This window comes from Phoxinus phoxinus, assembly GCF_949152265.1.
Source record: "Phoxinus phoxinus genome assembly, chromosome: 25".
Classification (NCBI taxonomy): Eukaryota; Metazoa; Chordata; class Actinopteri; order Cypriniformes; family Leuciscidae; genus Phoxinus; species Phoxinus phoxinus.
Window position 1 is genome coordinate 7,064,749 of NC_136900.1, and position 14,609 is coordinate 7,079,357.

At 36.6% G+C, this 14,609-nt stretch overlaps 2 protein-coding genes across 5 annotated transcripts in view; one reads left to right on the forward strand and one right to left on the reverse strand.

Annotated features, from left to right (window-relative positions):
- spg11 (SPG11 vesicle trafficking associated, spatacsin) overlaps positions 1-3,730 on the reverse strand; it is a 116,211-nt gene extending 112,481 nt beyond the window's left edge. Inside the window, exons 1-5 of one of the 3 annotated variants that reach the window (XM_079604001.1) lie at positions 3,700-3,714; positions 3,309-3,582; positions 2,359-2,534; positions 1,345-1,572; positions 218-389 (exon numbers count right to left, since the gene is read on the reverse strand). In XM_079604001.1, the coding sequence (XP_079460127.1) occupies positions 218-389; positions 1,345-1,572; positions 2,359-2,534; positions 3,309-3,544 (812 nt within the window). In that variant the 5' untranslated portion in view covers positions 3,545-3,582; positions 3,700-3,714. Of the gene's footprint in view, positions 1-217; positions 390-1,344; positions 1,573-2,358; positions 2,535-3,308 lie in introns of all 3 variants that reach the window. The other 2 variants (XM_079604000.1, XM_079604002.1) reach the window with 2 other exon arrangements.
- On the forward strand, positions 3,730-12,681 carry ciao2a (cytosolic iron-sulfur assembly component 2A). 2 transcript variants are annotated; one of them, XM_079604005.1, is made up of 6 exons: positions 3,730-3,893; positions 4,240-4,497; positions 5,196-5,360; positions 10,370-10,419; positions 10,692-10,737; positions 11,658-12,681. In XM_079604005.1, the coding sequence occupies exons 2-6, from the start codon at positions 4,386-4,388 to the stop codon at positions 11,756-11,758; spliced, it is 474 nt and encodes a 157-aa protein (XP_079460131.1). In that variant the 5' UTR covers positions 3,730-3,893; positions 4,240-4,385; the 3' UTR covers positions 11,759-12,681. The 2 variants fall into 2 exon arrangements, with proteins under 2 accessions (XP_079460131.1, XP_079460130.1); XM_079604004.1 differs by lacking the exon at positions 3,730-3,893 and having other exon boundaries at positions 4,153-4,497.
- The last annotated feature ends 1,928 nt before the right edge of the window (positions 12,682-14,609 follow it).

Sequence of the window (14,609 nt, forward strand, 5' to 3'; positions counted from 1 at the left end):
TAAAACATATTTCTGGTTTATTTTAGCTTGTTTGCTGTACACCCTGTCACACAGCAGCTTTTAGACAATGTTTTCATTTTTGTCATAAGTCAGAAATGACGAGGAGGCAGTTTCACACAATGCAAAGTCAATGGAGACGGTGAGATTGTCGCTCTGTCTCTATATAGCGCTGAATAATATTAATAGCAGAATTGAATATGCGATTATGTATAAGCACCGGAAGTAGTGGTTGAGGTCGAGGGCGAGGGCCTGGTTCTGCCGGGTCACGGTCACCGCTGTACTGAGATCATGTGAGATCTGGATGAGACAGAACGAGACGTCTGCTGAGCCGCAGTATAAGGGGAAGTCCACCGTCGCCAGGAGCGTCCCATCAGTGCCGTCGAACACGTCTGACACACAGCGTCAAGGAAAACACAGCTCAAGCTCACAACTAATACAACTGAGCTCAATTATACACATAAAAAAAAAAATAATCATTTAAAAAAAATCTCACTGAGAATTACAAAAAAAATGTATATATATATAATATCTTTGAATTGAGCATATGAGATTGTATGTACAGTACATACAAAAACACAAAAAAATTAATTACTCCAAACGTTTGACCAGTAGTGTATATAATTTAAAAGTTTGAAATACTTAAGAGATTTTTTTAAATATCATATTACATTAATTATTTAATATAATTTAAAAGTTTGGAATACTTAAGATTTTTGCAAAATATTTTTTTATATTATATTATATATTCACTTTTCACTTCAAAATCAAAAAGGAAAAAAATATATAAACAAATATTTTGAATTTGGTGTTGATCTTCTATATTGATTCATGTGTGTACAATTACAATAAAAATATGTCCTAATCTCCATAAATAAACCTCAATCATCTCAAAGGTGAACTGCACCATGTCTGGTTCAGAGAAGGCCTGTAATTTCTCTCTGTCGTAAGAATATATTTTATAAATGTAATAATAATAATAATAATAATAAGTATATAGTAGAGATGCACCGATATGAACATTTTGGCCGATAACTCTTTATATTTGAAAGCTGATAACCGATATATTGGCTGATAAATTGAAATCCACATTTTTTTTCATATAATTTTTGAGAGCCTGATTACAAAAACAAAAGTCTCACCATTTAAATCCACGTCTAAAACAAACAATTACAATGTTTTCATTATAGTTTATGTAGCCGATATGATAGACTTGCGTAAAAAACTGTATTTTTTGTAAAATTACAATAAAAATATGTTCTAATGTCCATAAATAAACCATCAAAGGGTAACTGCAGCATGTCTGGTTCAGAGAAGGCCTGAAGTTTCTCTCTGACTGAAGGATACACGTGAGTCCAGTGCTGAGCAGGAGGAACAGCGTTCCCCGACAGAGCCGCTGATCCACACAGGATAAGCCCGTCGGGATCGGTGTGTCGAGGCGGCAGGAGGAGTGTGTGTCGAGGCTCGAGGTCTCATCGGTCCAGCGCAGCGTCAGCAGGACAGAAGTGTTGACCAGCAGAACACACAGACCATCACTGAAGCTCAGCGGAGAGAGAGAGTGCAGCTCACACACATCTGAGGAGGAGTGTAAGATCACACAGATCATGACCACAGCAGGGTTTAAAGGGGTGGTGTGCGTCCCTTTTCACAAGATGTAAAACAAGTCTTTGATGACCCCAGAGTGTGTGTGTGAAGTTTTAGCTCAAAATACCCCACAGATATTTTTATATAGCATGTTAAAGTTGTCACTTTTTGAGGGTGAGCAAAAACACACAGTTTTGTCTGTACCTTTAAATGCAAATGAGCTGCTGCTACCGGCACAGGGGGCAGAGCTTCAAGAGCTCTTGTGTGTGTGTGAGATCTATAAATCTATAAACGTTCCCGGGGGCGGGGTTTATGTAAATTCTAGGGTTGGTGATGTCACTAACCCGGGAGGAATGTCGTGTAGTTCCTACCAGCCGTTTGTTGTAGTCCTTAAAAAACTATTTATTTAAAAGCAAATATCTCCCTTTGCTTTGAACTTTGAGCGTTGTAACTTTGCAGATGTTGTTTATGATCAAACAGCAACATTACACACTAACTAAAGTTAGAAAAGTGAAATCATAATCAACCACCCCTTTAACACTAGTGTGGATTTTTCCTACAATACATGACAGTAAAATAGGGCATTATAAGTCAATCTACTGCAGTATTTCCTCTTTCAATCAGTAGAAAATGTGGTTAACACCCAGTGATGCTTGAAAAAAAAAATACTATCATATACTGTGAAACTGGTATAATTTTTGAAAAATACTGTGATGTAAATTTTTCATCATATCGCCCAGCACTACTGTGAAGGTGTGTGTGTGTGTGTTCTCTCACCGGGGTGTTTGTCCTGAACGCAGCGCAGCAGCGAGTCAGAAGGCGTCACACACACGAGCTGCACATGATCCTGAGGGTTCAGCTCATACACTCTCAGATCCCACCGAGAGTCCAGCAGAAGAAGCTTCGGCTTCACATCACGACCACTGGGATCTGACAGATCTTCCCACAGGAAACTCCACAGCAGAACGAGAGTGAGTAAGTGTACATATGTTATATTATATAAAATATAGTAATATATATATATATATATATATATATATATATATATATATATATATATATATATATAAAAACACCTGGTTGCAGTTTACATGATTTAACAACAACAGAAATTTGAAAAATGTAAAGTATGACAGGGTTCGTACAGACACTGTAAAATGAAATTCCAGGACTTTCAAGCACTACTTTTCAAGGACTTCAATCAGACATCTCACTTATCAAACAATATTTATTATTAGCTTTCAAATAAAAAAAAAAGGTAAATAGATAAACAAAAATAAATCAATATGGTACAAATAAAGTGCAGCACATGCAATGACAGTGCAGTAACTTTAACCATTGTAAATATATCGCTGATATCTCAAATTGATCCCCCCATGACTATATTATTAACCTGAAAAATTAAAGCTGTATACTTGGATATTTATGAGCAAAATCACACTCATAGCCATGCAAAATATCTTTATATCTATATCAGACGGGCTGCAGCGTTCATTTTGTGTGAAAATATTGTTTTATCGATAACATTAAACACTATCATATATATTGTCTTTCAATAATTCAAGTGCTTTTCATAAATATATCTGTTTTCCAGGACTTAAATGTCCTTGTACGAAAAGGCACCTTGTACGAACCCTGATGACATATACAGCTGCAATTAACTGCAATGTTACATACATATACTACATGCATAACTATTACACGAGTATTTTCAGTGAGAGACTCACTCAGTGCAGGAGTGCTGTAGTGTGTGTGAGGATCTGATGCTCTCAGAGATGTTCCTCACGGTCACTTCACCTCCAGCATTCAGACAGCACAGCACTGACGGGCCTTTACTGAGCCTGACCCTCACTGTGTCCTCAACACCTGCACACACACCTGTGTCCTCAACACCTGCACACACACCAGTGTCCGGCAGCAGGTCCACCTCCAGCGCCTCTGCCCTGCTCAGCACCTGCAGCATCTCGAACCGCTGTCAGTCACTCAGGAATAACACACATCCTTCATCAGGAAACACAAACCAAGAGACAAGCGAGATGAAAAAACAAAGTCCTCAAAAACAAAAACTAAAGCGTTCGTTCTAAAGTCAAAATATCAGCCTCCATGATCCAAACAAACCCCAGCTGATTATCACATGCTCGTCACGTGAACGGCAGGAAAACCAATCAAACACAACACCCATTTCCTCTACGACTCGTTATTTCTTTTGCAAATAATATGACATGAAAAGTCAAAATATGTCAGACTAAGTTGTATTTCTGAAATGAAAAGTAGAAGTTATGTCATATTAAATCGAAATTATGACATAAAAGGTGAATATATGACACACTGATTCATATTTATGAGATGAAAAGCTGAACGTATAACGTACTAAATCAAAATAATGACATACAAGTCATAAGAAAGTCATAATTATGATTTTAATATAATATATAATAATAATAATTTTAACAACGTGAATGAGAGACTACATAGTTGTGTTGCCATTTGCTCAAATAGCAAAAGAAAAACTCCACAATAGTGTTTCCACAATTTTTAAAAAAAAGAGTAAACGAATTGAGAGATCGATAATGGCAGTCGGAAGAGAGAAAGAAAGATGTCACTCAAAGAAACACCCTCACAGCAGCATTAACTAGTTTCTTGTAATTTGTTGCAAAGGTAATATAATACAGTTAAAACGCGTCATCACGAACGGTTCTCTGCTCGGCTGTTGATTGCTCTGGTCTGACTCTGTGTGAACGCGGAAGAGCAGAAGCGCAGAAGCGCGTGACCGTTGAAGCAATGGCGATGGACCGGACCGGGTCATGGAGCTCGTGTTCGGACTACTGAACCGAGTCTGGATCCTCACGGGACTTTCTGACTTAACGAATGACAAGAGAAGCAGAAAGATGGAGGATAAAGCGCTGGAGGTGTATGGTGAGTAACGATGACCTTAACAAAGATGTAACGTTACTGCGGCGTTGCAGAGTAACGTTAACTTATGGTGTCAGTTGGAAATACCATGGTACATTTGATAACGATAGCCATGGGACGGAATCAATACCGGATTCATATAACAAATGCCTGTTACTTCAAATAATACCATATTACTATGGTACATATTCATAATACAAAACAAGGTTATACCATGGTACAGCGATGGTGTCAGGTGTAAATACCATGATATTGTATTTGTATACAATGGTAAACATTACCATAATCATATACCATTATATTTTCCTGGCTGGTACTCCATCGTATTATCATAGTACATATCCACAATAAAACAAACAAACATGGTATTACCATGGTACATTGATGTCTTCAGATGGAAAATATCATGATGTGTTATATATACACCATTGTACTGAATCATTACCATAGTTATACAGCTTAATATTTTCTGGGTACGTTGAATAATACCATCATATTACTTTAGTAAATGTCCAAAATGAAAAGAAAACAAGGTATTTCCTTGATACATATTAATACCATGTTAATACCATAACCAGAAACCATAAAAATGTACCTATTACGTTACCATGGTACAGTAGCAAAGTTATATTGAATATGGTATTTTGAGGGAAACCAAGGTAAACGTTAGATTTATTTACAGATATTTTATGTGTTCACAGATGTGATCCGGACGATTCGTGATCCGGAGAAGCCCAACACACTGGAGGAGCTGGACGTTGTGACGGAGAAGTGTGTGGAGGTGCAGGAGCTCGGAGACGAGGAGTACCTCATCATCATTAAGTTCTCACCCACCGTCCCACACTGCTCTCTGGCCACGCTGATAGGTGTGTGTGTGTGTGTGTGTGTGTGTGTGTGTGTGTGTGTGTGGGGAGGAGTGGAGCTACAGGAGCTCGGAGACGAGGAGTACCTCATCATCATTAAGTTCTCTCCCACCGTCCCACACTGCTCTCTGGCCACGCTGATAGGTGTGTGTGTGTGTGTGTGTGTGTGTGTGTGTGTGTGTGTGTGTGTGTGTGTGTGTGTGGTAGTGCAGGAGCTCGGAGACGAGGAATACCTCATCATCATTAAAGGGATGGTTGATTATAATTTCACTTTTCTGACTTTAGTTAGTGTGTAATGTTGCTGTTTGATCTTAAACAACATCTGCAAAGTTACAACACTCAAAGGTCAAAGCAAAGGGAGATATTTGATTTTAAAGAAATTGCTTTTTAAGGACTACAACAAACGCTGGTAGAAACTTTTTTTTTTTTTTTTTTCAAGCAAGTTTTATTACGTTTTAAAATCAAACAAATGCATGCTTGTCATTTAAAAAAAAAACGCTGGTAGAAACTACACGAGCTTCCTCCCGGTAGTGTTAATTTTGTCACCTATTTTTAATTTAGTCTTAGTCTTAGTCTTGTGCCAAATGTCCTTGTTAGTCTTAGTCATATTTAGTCATTCACATATCTTTTTTTGTTAGTCTAGTTTTAGTCGACTAAAAGTCTCATCATTTTAGTCTAGTTTTAGTCAAAAGAGAACTTAAGGTATCTTAGTCAAGTTTTAGTCGACTAAAAGTGTTTTCATTTTAGTCAAGTTTTAGTAAAAAAAATAGTCTTTTTTTAAATAACACATTATTACTGAGGTTATTTCTGATTAACATTTCAGTATAAAAGTGTTTCACATATCTCAAATATTGGTTAAATGTCAGAACCTGACAAAATACACTTGTTGAATGATTTTTGTTGAATGCAACTGTTAAACATGTCTGGTTTTCAATTTCTGAGGAGACACATTTACAAATGAGGAACCTGTTCTGAAGAGTATTTTATTTTAACCAACACAATTTAAAAGCTGGGGCCCAACAGACGACTGAAGTTACAAAGGCGCGGGAAGACGTTTCAGGTTGGGGTGCTCCCCGGTGCTGAGTTTTTTCATGATGATACTTCATGAGGCACACGCGCGCGGTCTCTTGCTCTCTCTCCGCCGTGCACGCGCTACGCAGTTTGGAGCACAGTCTCTGTCTCGCGGGCGCGCTCGCTCTAGATTCCGGAGATTTTAACTAATTCGTGGGCATCAGTGAGCCGCTATCAATATGCGGGAGACTCCCGGAACTTCCAGGAGGCTATTTTTTTGCAACAGCGCGAACTCATTCGGAATATTTTAAAGGCGTAACAGCTGATGAAAAAGCAGAGACGATTGTAGACGAAAATGAAGAGAGATTTTATCTTATTTTTTATTTTATGCAAAACATTTTCGTCTCGTCTTTTTTCGTCAACAATAATGCATGTTAATTTAGTCTTAGTCAGCGTTTTTGAACAGTAGTGCAGTCTCGTCATCGTCTCGTCTTAGTCATGGAAAAAAAAGTCGTTGACGAACATATTTCGTCTCGTCTCGTCTGACGAAATTAACACTACCTCCCGGGTTAGTGACATCACCAAGCCCAATATTTACATAAACCCCGCCCCCGGGAATGCAATTTATAGATTATCGTGACAGAATATGTTAATAAATGACTAGAAAATAGTAAACTCCACATCAGCTTCAGAAAAAGCACTATATAAATGTAACAAATTATTATTATTATAAAATTTAAACAAACAAAAAAGTTTTTGAAATTTTCAGGACACACAAGCTGTTGTAGCTCCGCCCCCTGTGCCGGGAGCAGCAGCTCATTTGCATTTAAAGGGACGGACACAAAACGGTGTGTTTTTGCTCACCCTCAAAAAGTGACAATTTTAACATGCTATATAAAAATATCTGTGGGGGTATTTTGAGCTAAAACTTCACACACACACTAATTTTACGTCTTGTGAAAAGGGCATTATACCACCCCTTTAAGTTCTCTCCCACCGTCCCACACTGCTCTCTGGCCACACTGATGTGTGTTTGTGTGAGGGTCTCTGTGAGGGAGTGTGTGCGTGTGTGTGTGAGGGAGTGTGTGTGTGTGTGTGTGTGTGAGAGAGAGAGAGAGAGAGAGAGTGTGAGTGAGAAATGATAAGACCTAAGAGTCATGTCATGTGACCTCAAACGTACATCGCTGCACCTCACAGATAGCAGACAATGCAGAAAACACACACCGTATCTTTTGTTGACAACGACACAATCACACTGTACAGCAACAAAAAACAAAACTACCAGGCCTGTCACAATTATTAAATAATTCTACATTCATAATCTTGACCGGCTTAAAAACTACACAAGATCAATGACACAATACTGACTGTATTCAGTACAGGGTCTGATCAGTATAATCTCTCATATTATATATATATATATATATATATATATATATATTAGTCTTGACAGCATATATGAATTAATCTACACAGAGCTGATATTTGCTTTCTCCACTAGAAATGAACAGGATTCCATGCGTTCTGAAGCTCTAATGGTGTTTGATGCTGCAGAAAACACGGTTATGAAGCTCTTACGATCAGATTAATGTATTAATTGAGGAACCAAAAAAAGTGTCGAGGAACCATAAAAATTGGCAAGGAACCAAAAAAAGTGGCGAGGAATCAAAAAAAGTTGCGAGGAATCATAAAAAGTAGCGAAGAACCATAAAAATTGGTGACGGACCATAAAACGTGTTGAGGAACCAAAAAAATTGGCGACGAACCATAAAAATTGGCGAGGAACCAAAAAAAGTTGCGAGGAATCATAAAAAGTAGCGAAGAACCATAAAAATTGGCGAGGAACCATAAAAAGTGGCGAGGAACCAAAACAATTGGCGAGGAACCGAAAAAAATTGGTGACAAACCATAAAAAGTGGCAAGGAACCAAAAACAGTGGCAAGGAACCAAAAAAAAAGTGTCAAAGAACCAGAAAAAGTGGCGAGGAACCAAAAAAAGTGGCGAGGAACCATAAAAATTGGCGACGGACCATAAAAAGTAGCGAGGAACCAAAAAAGAAAAGTGACGAGGAATTATAAAAAATGGCGAGGAACCAAAAAAAAAAGTGTCAAAGAACCAGAAAAAGTGGCGAGGAACCAAAAAAAGTGGCGAGGAACCATAAAAATTGGCGACGGACCATAAAAAGTAGCGAGGAACCAAAAAAGAAAAGTGACGAGGAATTATAAAAAATGGCGAGGAACCAAAAAAAAAAGTGTCAAAGAACCATAAAAAATGGCGAGGAACCATAAAAATTGGCGACGGACCATAAAAAGTAGTGAGGAACCCAAAAAAAAAAGTGACGAGGAATCATAAAAAGTGGCGAGGAACCAAAAAAAAATTGGCGACGAACCATAAAAAGTGGCGAGGAACCAAAAAAAAAGTGGCGAGGAACCAAAAAAATTGGCGACAAACCATAAAAAGTGGCAAGGAACCAAAAAAAGTGGCGAAGAACCAAAAAAAATGGCAAGAAACCATACAAATTGGCGAGGAACCAAAAAAATTGGCGAGGAACCAAAAAAAGTGTCATGGAACCATACAAATTGGTGACGGACCATAAAACGTGTTGAGGAACCAAAAAAATTGGCGACGAACCATAAAAATTGGCGAGGAACCAAAAAAAGTTGCGAGGAATCATAAAAAGTAGCGAAGAACCATAAAAATTGGCGAGGAACCATAAAAAGTGGCGAGGAACCAAAAAAAGGTGGCGAGGAACCAAAAAAATAAATGATGAACCAAAAAAAAATGTGCCGAGGAACCGAAAAAAATTGGTGACAAACCATAAAAAGTGGCAAGGAACCCGAAAAAGTGGCGAGGAACCAAAAAAAGTGGCGAGGAACCATAAAAATTGGCGACGGACCATAAAAAGTAGCGAGGAACCAAAAAAAAAAGTGACAAGGAATTATAAAAAGTAGCGAGGAACCAAAAAAAAAAGTGACAAGGAATTATAAAAAGTGGCAAGGAACCAAAAAAAGTGGCGAAGAACCAAAAAAAATGGCAAGAAACCATACAAATTGGCGAGGAACCAAAAAAATTGGCGAGGAACCAAAAAAAGTGTCATGGAACCATACAAATTGGTGACGGACCATAAAACGTGTTGAGGAACCAAAAAAATTGGCGACGAACCATAAAAATTGGCGAGGAACCAAAAAAAGTTGCGAGGAATCATAAAAAGTAGCGAAGAACCATAAAAATTGGCGAGGAACCATAAAAAGTGGCGAGGAACCAAAAAAAGGTGGCGAGGAACCAAAAAAATAAATGATGAACCAAAAAAAAATGTGCCGAGGAACCGAAAAAAATTGGTGACAAACCATAAAAAGTGGCAAGGAACCCGAAAAAGTGGCGAGGAACCAAAAAAAGTGGCGAGGAACCATAAAAATTGGCGACGGACCATAAAAAGTAGCGAGGAACCAAAAAAAAAAGTGACAAGGAATTATAAAAAGTGGCGAGGAACCAAAAAAAAAAGTGTCAAAGAACCATAAAAAGTGGCGAGGAACCATAAAAATTTGCGACGGACCATAAAGTAGTGAGGAACCAAAAAAAAAAAGTGACGAGGAATCATAAAAAGTGGCGAGGAACCAAAAAAAAAAATTGGCGACGAACCATAAAAAGTGGCGAGGAACCAAAAAAAAAGTGGCGAGGAACCAAAAAAATTGGCGACAAACCATAAAAAGTGGCAAGGAACCAAAAAAGGTGGCGAGGAACCAAAAAAATTGGCGACAAACCATAAAAAGTGGCGAGGAACCAAAAAAAAAAGTGGCGAGGAACCAAAACTCATCAGTGACAGAATGGAGAAAAACCATTGAGAGAAGCCAGACTAATTCTCAGTTCTCCTCTGGCCAACGAACTAACAGCGTAATGATTATGATTATGATTCAGGCAGCATTACAGCTGAGGTGTGAAAGAAGAAGAAATATAACACGTCTAATTAAACCCTTGTCTTCTGTTATTCCCTGTTCCTGCAGGTTTGTGTTTACAAGTCAAACTTCAGCGCTGTCTGCCGTTCAAACACAAGGTACGTCTCACCGCTAAAGCTCAGTGTTACTCCGAGATCTCCTCGGATGCTCTTTTATTAGCCGTGTGGAAATGGGAAAGAATGGGAAGAGTAAACAATCTCCTCATGGCATGGAGGTTTTAATGAGGTGTCACATTGATGAAAGGCCGTTAAATGAAAGCGAACGCGACGGCTATTGTCGGACTCATCGTGTTTCTGATGTCCTTTTCTTTCTGGTGTTTTTTCCCCCCGGCCTCTGATCATATTTTCTCTCTGGCTTTCTTCCCTTCCAGCTGGAGATTTACATAACTGAGGGAACGCACTCGACCGAGGAGGATAGTGAGTGCTCGTCTTCATCACTACAGTTTCACACGACCCTCGGGCGCAGATATCTCCAGCACAGCAACACAAGCTTGTCAGATGTGCTCGCCACACCATTAGCAAAGCTCGTGGCGACTAATGTTTTTTTGTTTCTGGAAACATTTATAGTTTAGATATTTTGCATTTTAATTATTTAAAATTAAATACATGATTTTATTTTATCATTTTGATTATTTAAAAAAGTTTTATTAATAAAATCATATATATAATTAAAATGATTAAATAAAATTATTTTATTATTCATCAAATTTATAAACAAAATTAAAAGTAAATAATATATTGTTTTGTTCATAAATAGACATAAATAAAGTGAAGAATTAAATCATTATATACATTTTATTTAATAATTTCACAATTTCAATGATTTCAATTGAAAAAATCATATATTACATAAAATTATTTGTTTAATTATGAATTTATATGGTCAAAGTGTGTGTGTGTGTGTGTATAATATATATGATTTTTTTTTTTTTTAAATGCACTAATTCATATATTATTTTAATAATATATACAACTTAAATAATTATCATTTTAATTCATAAATTTTAATGATATATAATATTTAAATTAATTAATTAATCAAATATAGCCTAATGGTGGCAAATGAGACATCCATTAAAAAATAAATATTTTTTTACATAATATTTAGCCAAAATTCCAAAAAATGATCATCCATTGACAAAACTGTTGGCAGACTTTGCATTTGAGAAACTGTGAACCGAACTCTTGGATTATCATACAGCTGTGTTTGATCACTCGATGATAATCTGGAAATATCCCTCTAATATCGTCTGCTTGTGTGTCGTCCAGCGGGAGATTAATCTGTGAGAAGAGTTGTTGAATCTCTCTTAACTGTTCTTCTCCTGTGTCGTTCTCAGTTAACAAACAGATCAACGATAAGGAGCGCGTGGCGGCCGCCATGGAGAACCCCAACCTGCGGGAGATCGTGGAGCAGTGTGTTACTGAACCAGACGACTGACACACACACACACACACACACATCATGTCTGATGCAACGAGAAAGCACAGCAGGACTTTTGCCTGGATGAAGGAAGAAGGTCTTTCCCGTTTGTTTGTTTCATTGAAGAACAACATTCCTCAAGCTGAGATACACAACACACACTTCCTGGGTAAACTATCCAACATGTTGCATCAACTCATAAAAGAACACTTTTAAAGGTTAGCTCACCTAAACACGGACTAACCCTCGTGTCCCCAAACGTCAGACTTTTTGTTTGTGCGACACAATGATGTTTAACAGCGTCTGAGCTTCTGTTTCATACAGTCAGAGTGGATTTTACTATGAACTGCTCAATAAAGGCACAACAAACACATTTATGAGCAAAAATATATGAGCAGGGGTTTGAAATTACATGAGGGCCAGGAAATGATGACACATTTTAACGTTTGGGGAAACAAGACTTTAGTTGCCGGGGACATTTTGATCCTGCAGATTATATGTGAGATTAACTCGTTTTTAACGTTTTGCTTTGTTGTTTTTTTTGTGATGGACAATGATGAGTTTGTAAATATCCTGATTTTATAAGGGAAAAAGTCTATATTTGTATAACTCCGGATGTTACGAATAAAAACCTTCTCGGAGAAGTGACGAGAGAAAGCGTGTGTGTTTATGCATATATTGCCAGGCTCATGGAAAACATGGAAATATTAATCATGGGGTTTGTATGTGTTTTATAGGCATGGAGAAGTAATTTAAGTTAAAATTATTTTTAAAAATCATAATAAAGTGTAGTGTAAAAGTAAAGTGTACTGAATATAATTTTATTTTCCAATGAACTGGGAATTAATTTTTGTGAGTGAAATCTCTCTATGTATATATTTTTTTATATAAATGATGTCACAACAGACTGGAAAAACTTGAATTAAGTTTTAACTGGAGTTTAATTAGGAGTTAACTGGTTAAATTGAATAAGTAAATCTTAATTATTTATTTCATACTAAATAATAATTTATAAATGTAAAACAATAATTTATGAAACAATTAATAAATGTATTATTTAATAAAAAAAATAACATTTAAATATTAATTTATTATTATTCATACTAAATAAATTATATTTTAATTAATGTATTTTTTATATTAAATAACATCTAATTCTTACTAAATAATTTATAAAGTGTATATTCACATAAAAAAGTAAAACATTTTAATTTTAAATAATAATTGAAATTAATGCTAAATAATTTATAAACTATTAGCCCATAATAGTAATAATTTATAACTATTTAAATAGTAAAAAGTTAAACATTTAAATAATAATAAACTAATTCATAATCAATAATAAATGCTTATTTAAAAAAAATTACAAAAATAATAAAATTCATACTAAATGTATATTTACATTTAAAAAAATATTTTAATATTAAATAATAATATGATTAATTATCTTTAATAACAAAAATAATGATCATTATTTTACTCAGAAGGTCTTGTATTTTTCCAGCCATTGTGGAGCTGTAATGACAGATGACGCCACATGGTGGCGCTCAACATCCTCGACTGTTTACAGTCTGACACGATCTGTTCATTTTTACATCGATTCACACCGATTTACTGTACATTACAGGCTAAAAACGTATTTTTTGGGGGGTCACTTCAGAACAAAGTCTTCTTTACGGTGATCATGAAATATTAAATGTTAGTTTAATTCCTCTGGACGGCTGACTGACTGCAGCTTTAACATCTCAAGTCAAGCATCCAGTATTTAACAGGCTTCAGCTGTCACACATTCAAGGCCGATTTAATGAAGGCCTCACTTCTAGAGTCAGATGTACATAAACGCAGATGATGAAGTTTCTTATGTGTATAAAACTCTCAGAAATAAGTGATTAGAACTGGCAGCGGCTCAATCCATCTCCTCACATTGGCCTTTTTATTTAAAAACCTCTTGCTAAACAACTTTAATCGCTTTACTGTGTGAATACTAATGGGTTTTATTGATCGTTGGCAGTCGCCTGTTATTAGATGGATCGTGTTAATTGGTTCTAATTTACTAAAGCCTTTTATGTTCACAGAAAAATCAGCATCAATGTTAAAGCAGCGACGTTTCTGTTAGGCTAAATAATTGTATGAAAAACAATCAGTGAATTTTTTATTTTTTAAATCAAACTAAATTCTGTTTTGGTGGTTCTTAGCCACATGTCAATCCCTATTACACCCTTCTACAGTCTTGATGTGTTTTCAGGCTCTACTAGAACAGGTTTTCCTGCTTGAATGTTGATTATTTCCCTCATATTCTCCATTGTTGCGGCTCCTCTCTTCCCAGTCTGTCAGTAACGCTCTGTTCACTTCCTGTCTCTATGAAGCCCCTCCTTCTGAAAAGCACACTGTGCTCTGATTGGTCGGCTGGAGCAGTGTGTTGTGATTGGTCGAGCACTTCGAGTGTGTTTGGCAAATGTCCCGCCCAGGGCCGTTTCAAGATATGTGGGGGCCCTAGGCAAAAGAGTGAAGTGAGGTCCCAAGTCCTTCCTCAGGAAAATGTCTAAAATTCAGATGGGATTTCTTGTATTCTGGTGCATTTTAAGAGTCATGAATTACTCTGTAGTACGCTACACAAAGTGGCCAGAGTGTTAAATCTTGTTTTAATCTTGAGCTATACAATTTATGTTGAATTAAAAGAAAGGTATTAAAATGGTGTATAACACAAATTTTAACAACATTGTACAACAAGAATTTTTTTTTTTTTGTCAAAGAATAACCATCCAAATTTAAGAGGTTTAGCAACGCTTGTGAACTTTAGCTCGCACAAAAGCAGTGACCAAATCTTCCATGTTCAATGACCTCCTTATGTTGCGCTCTATTAATATAA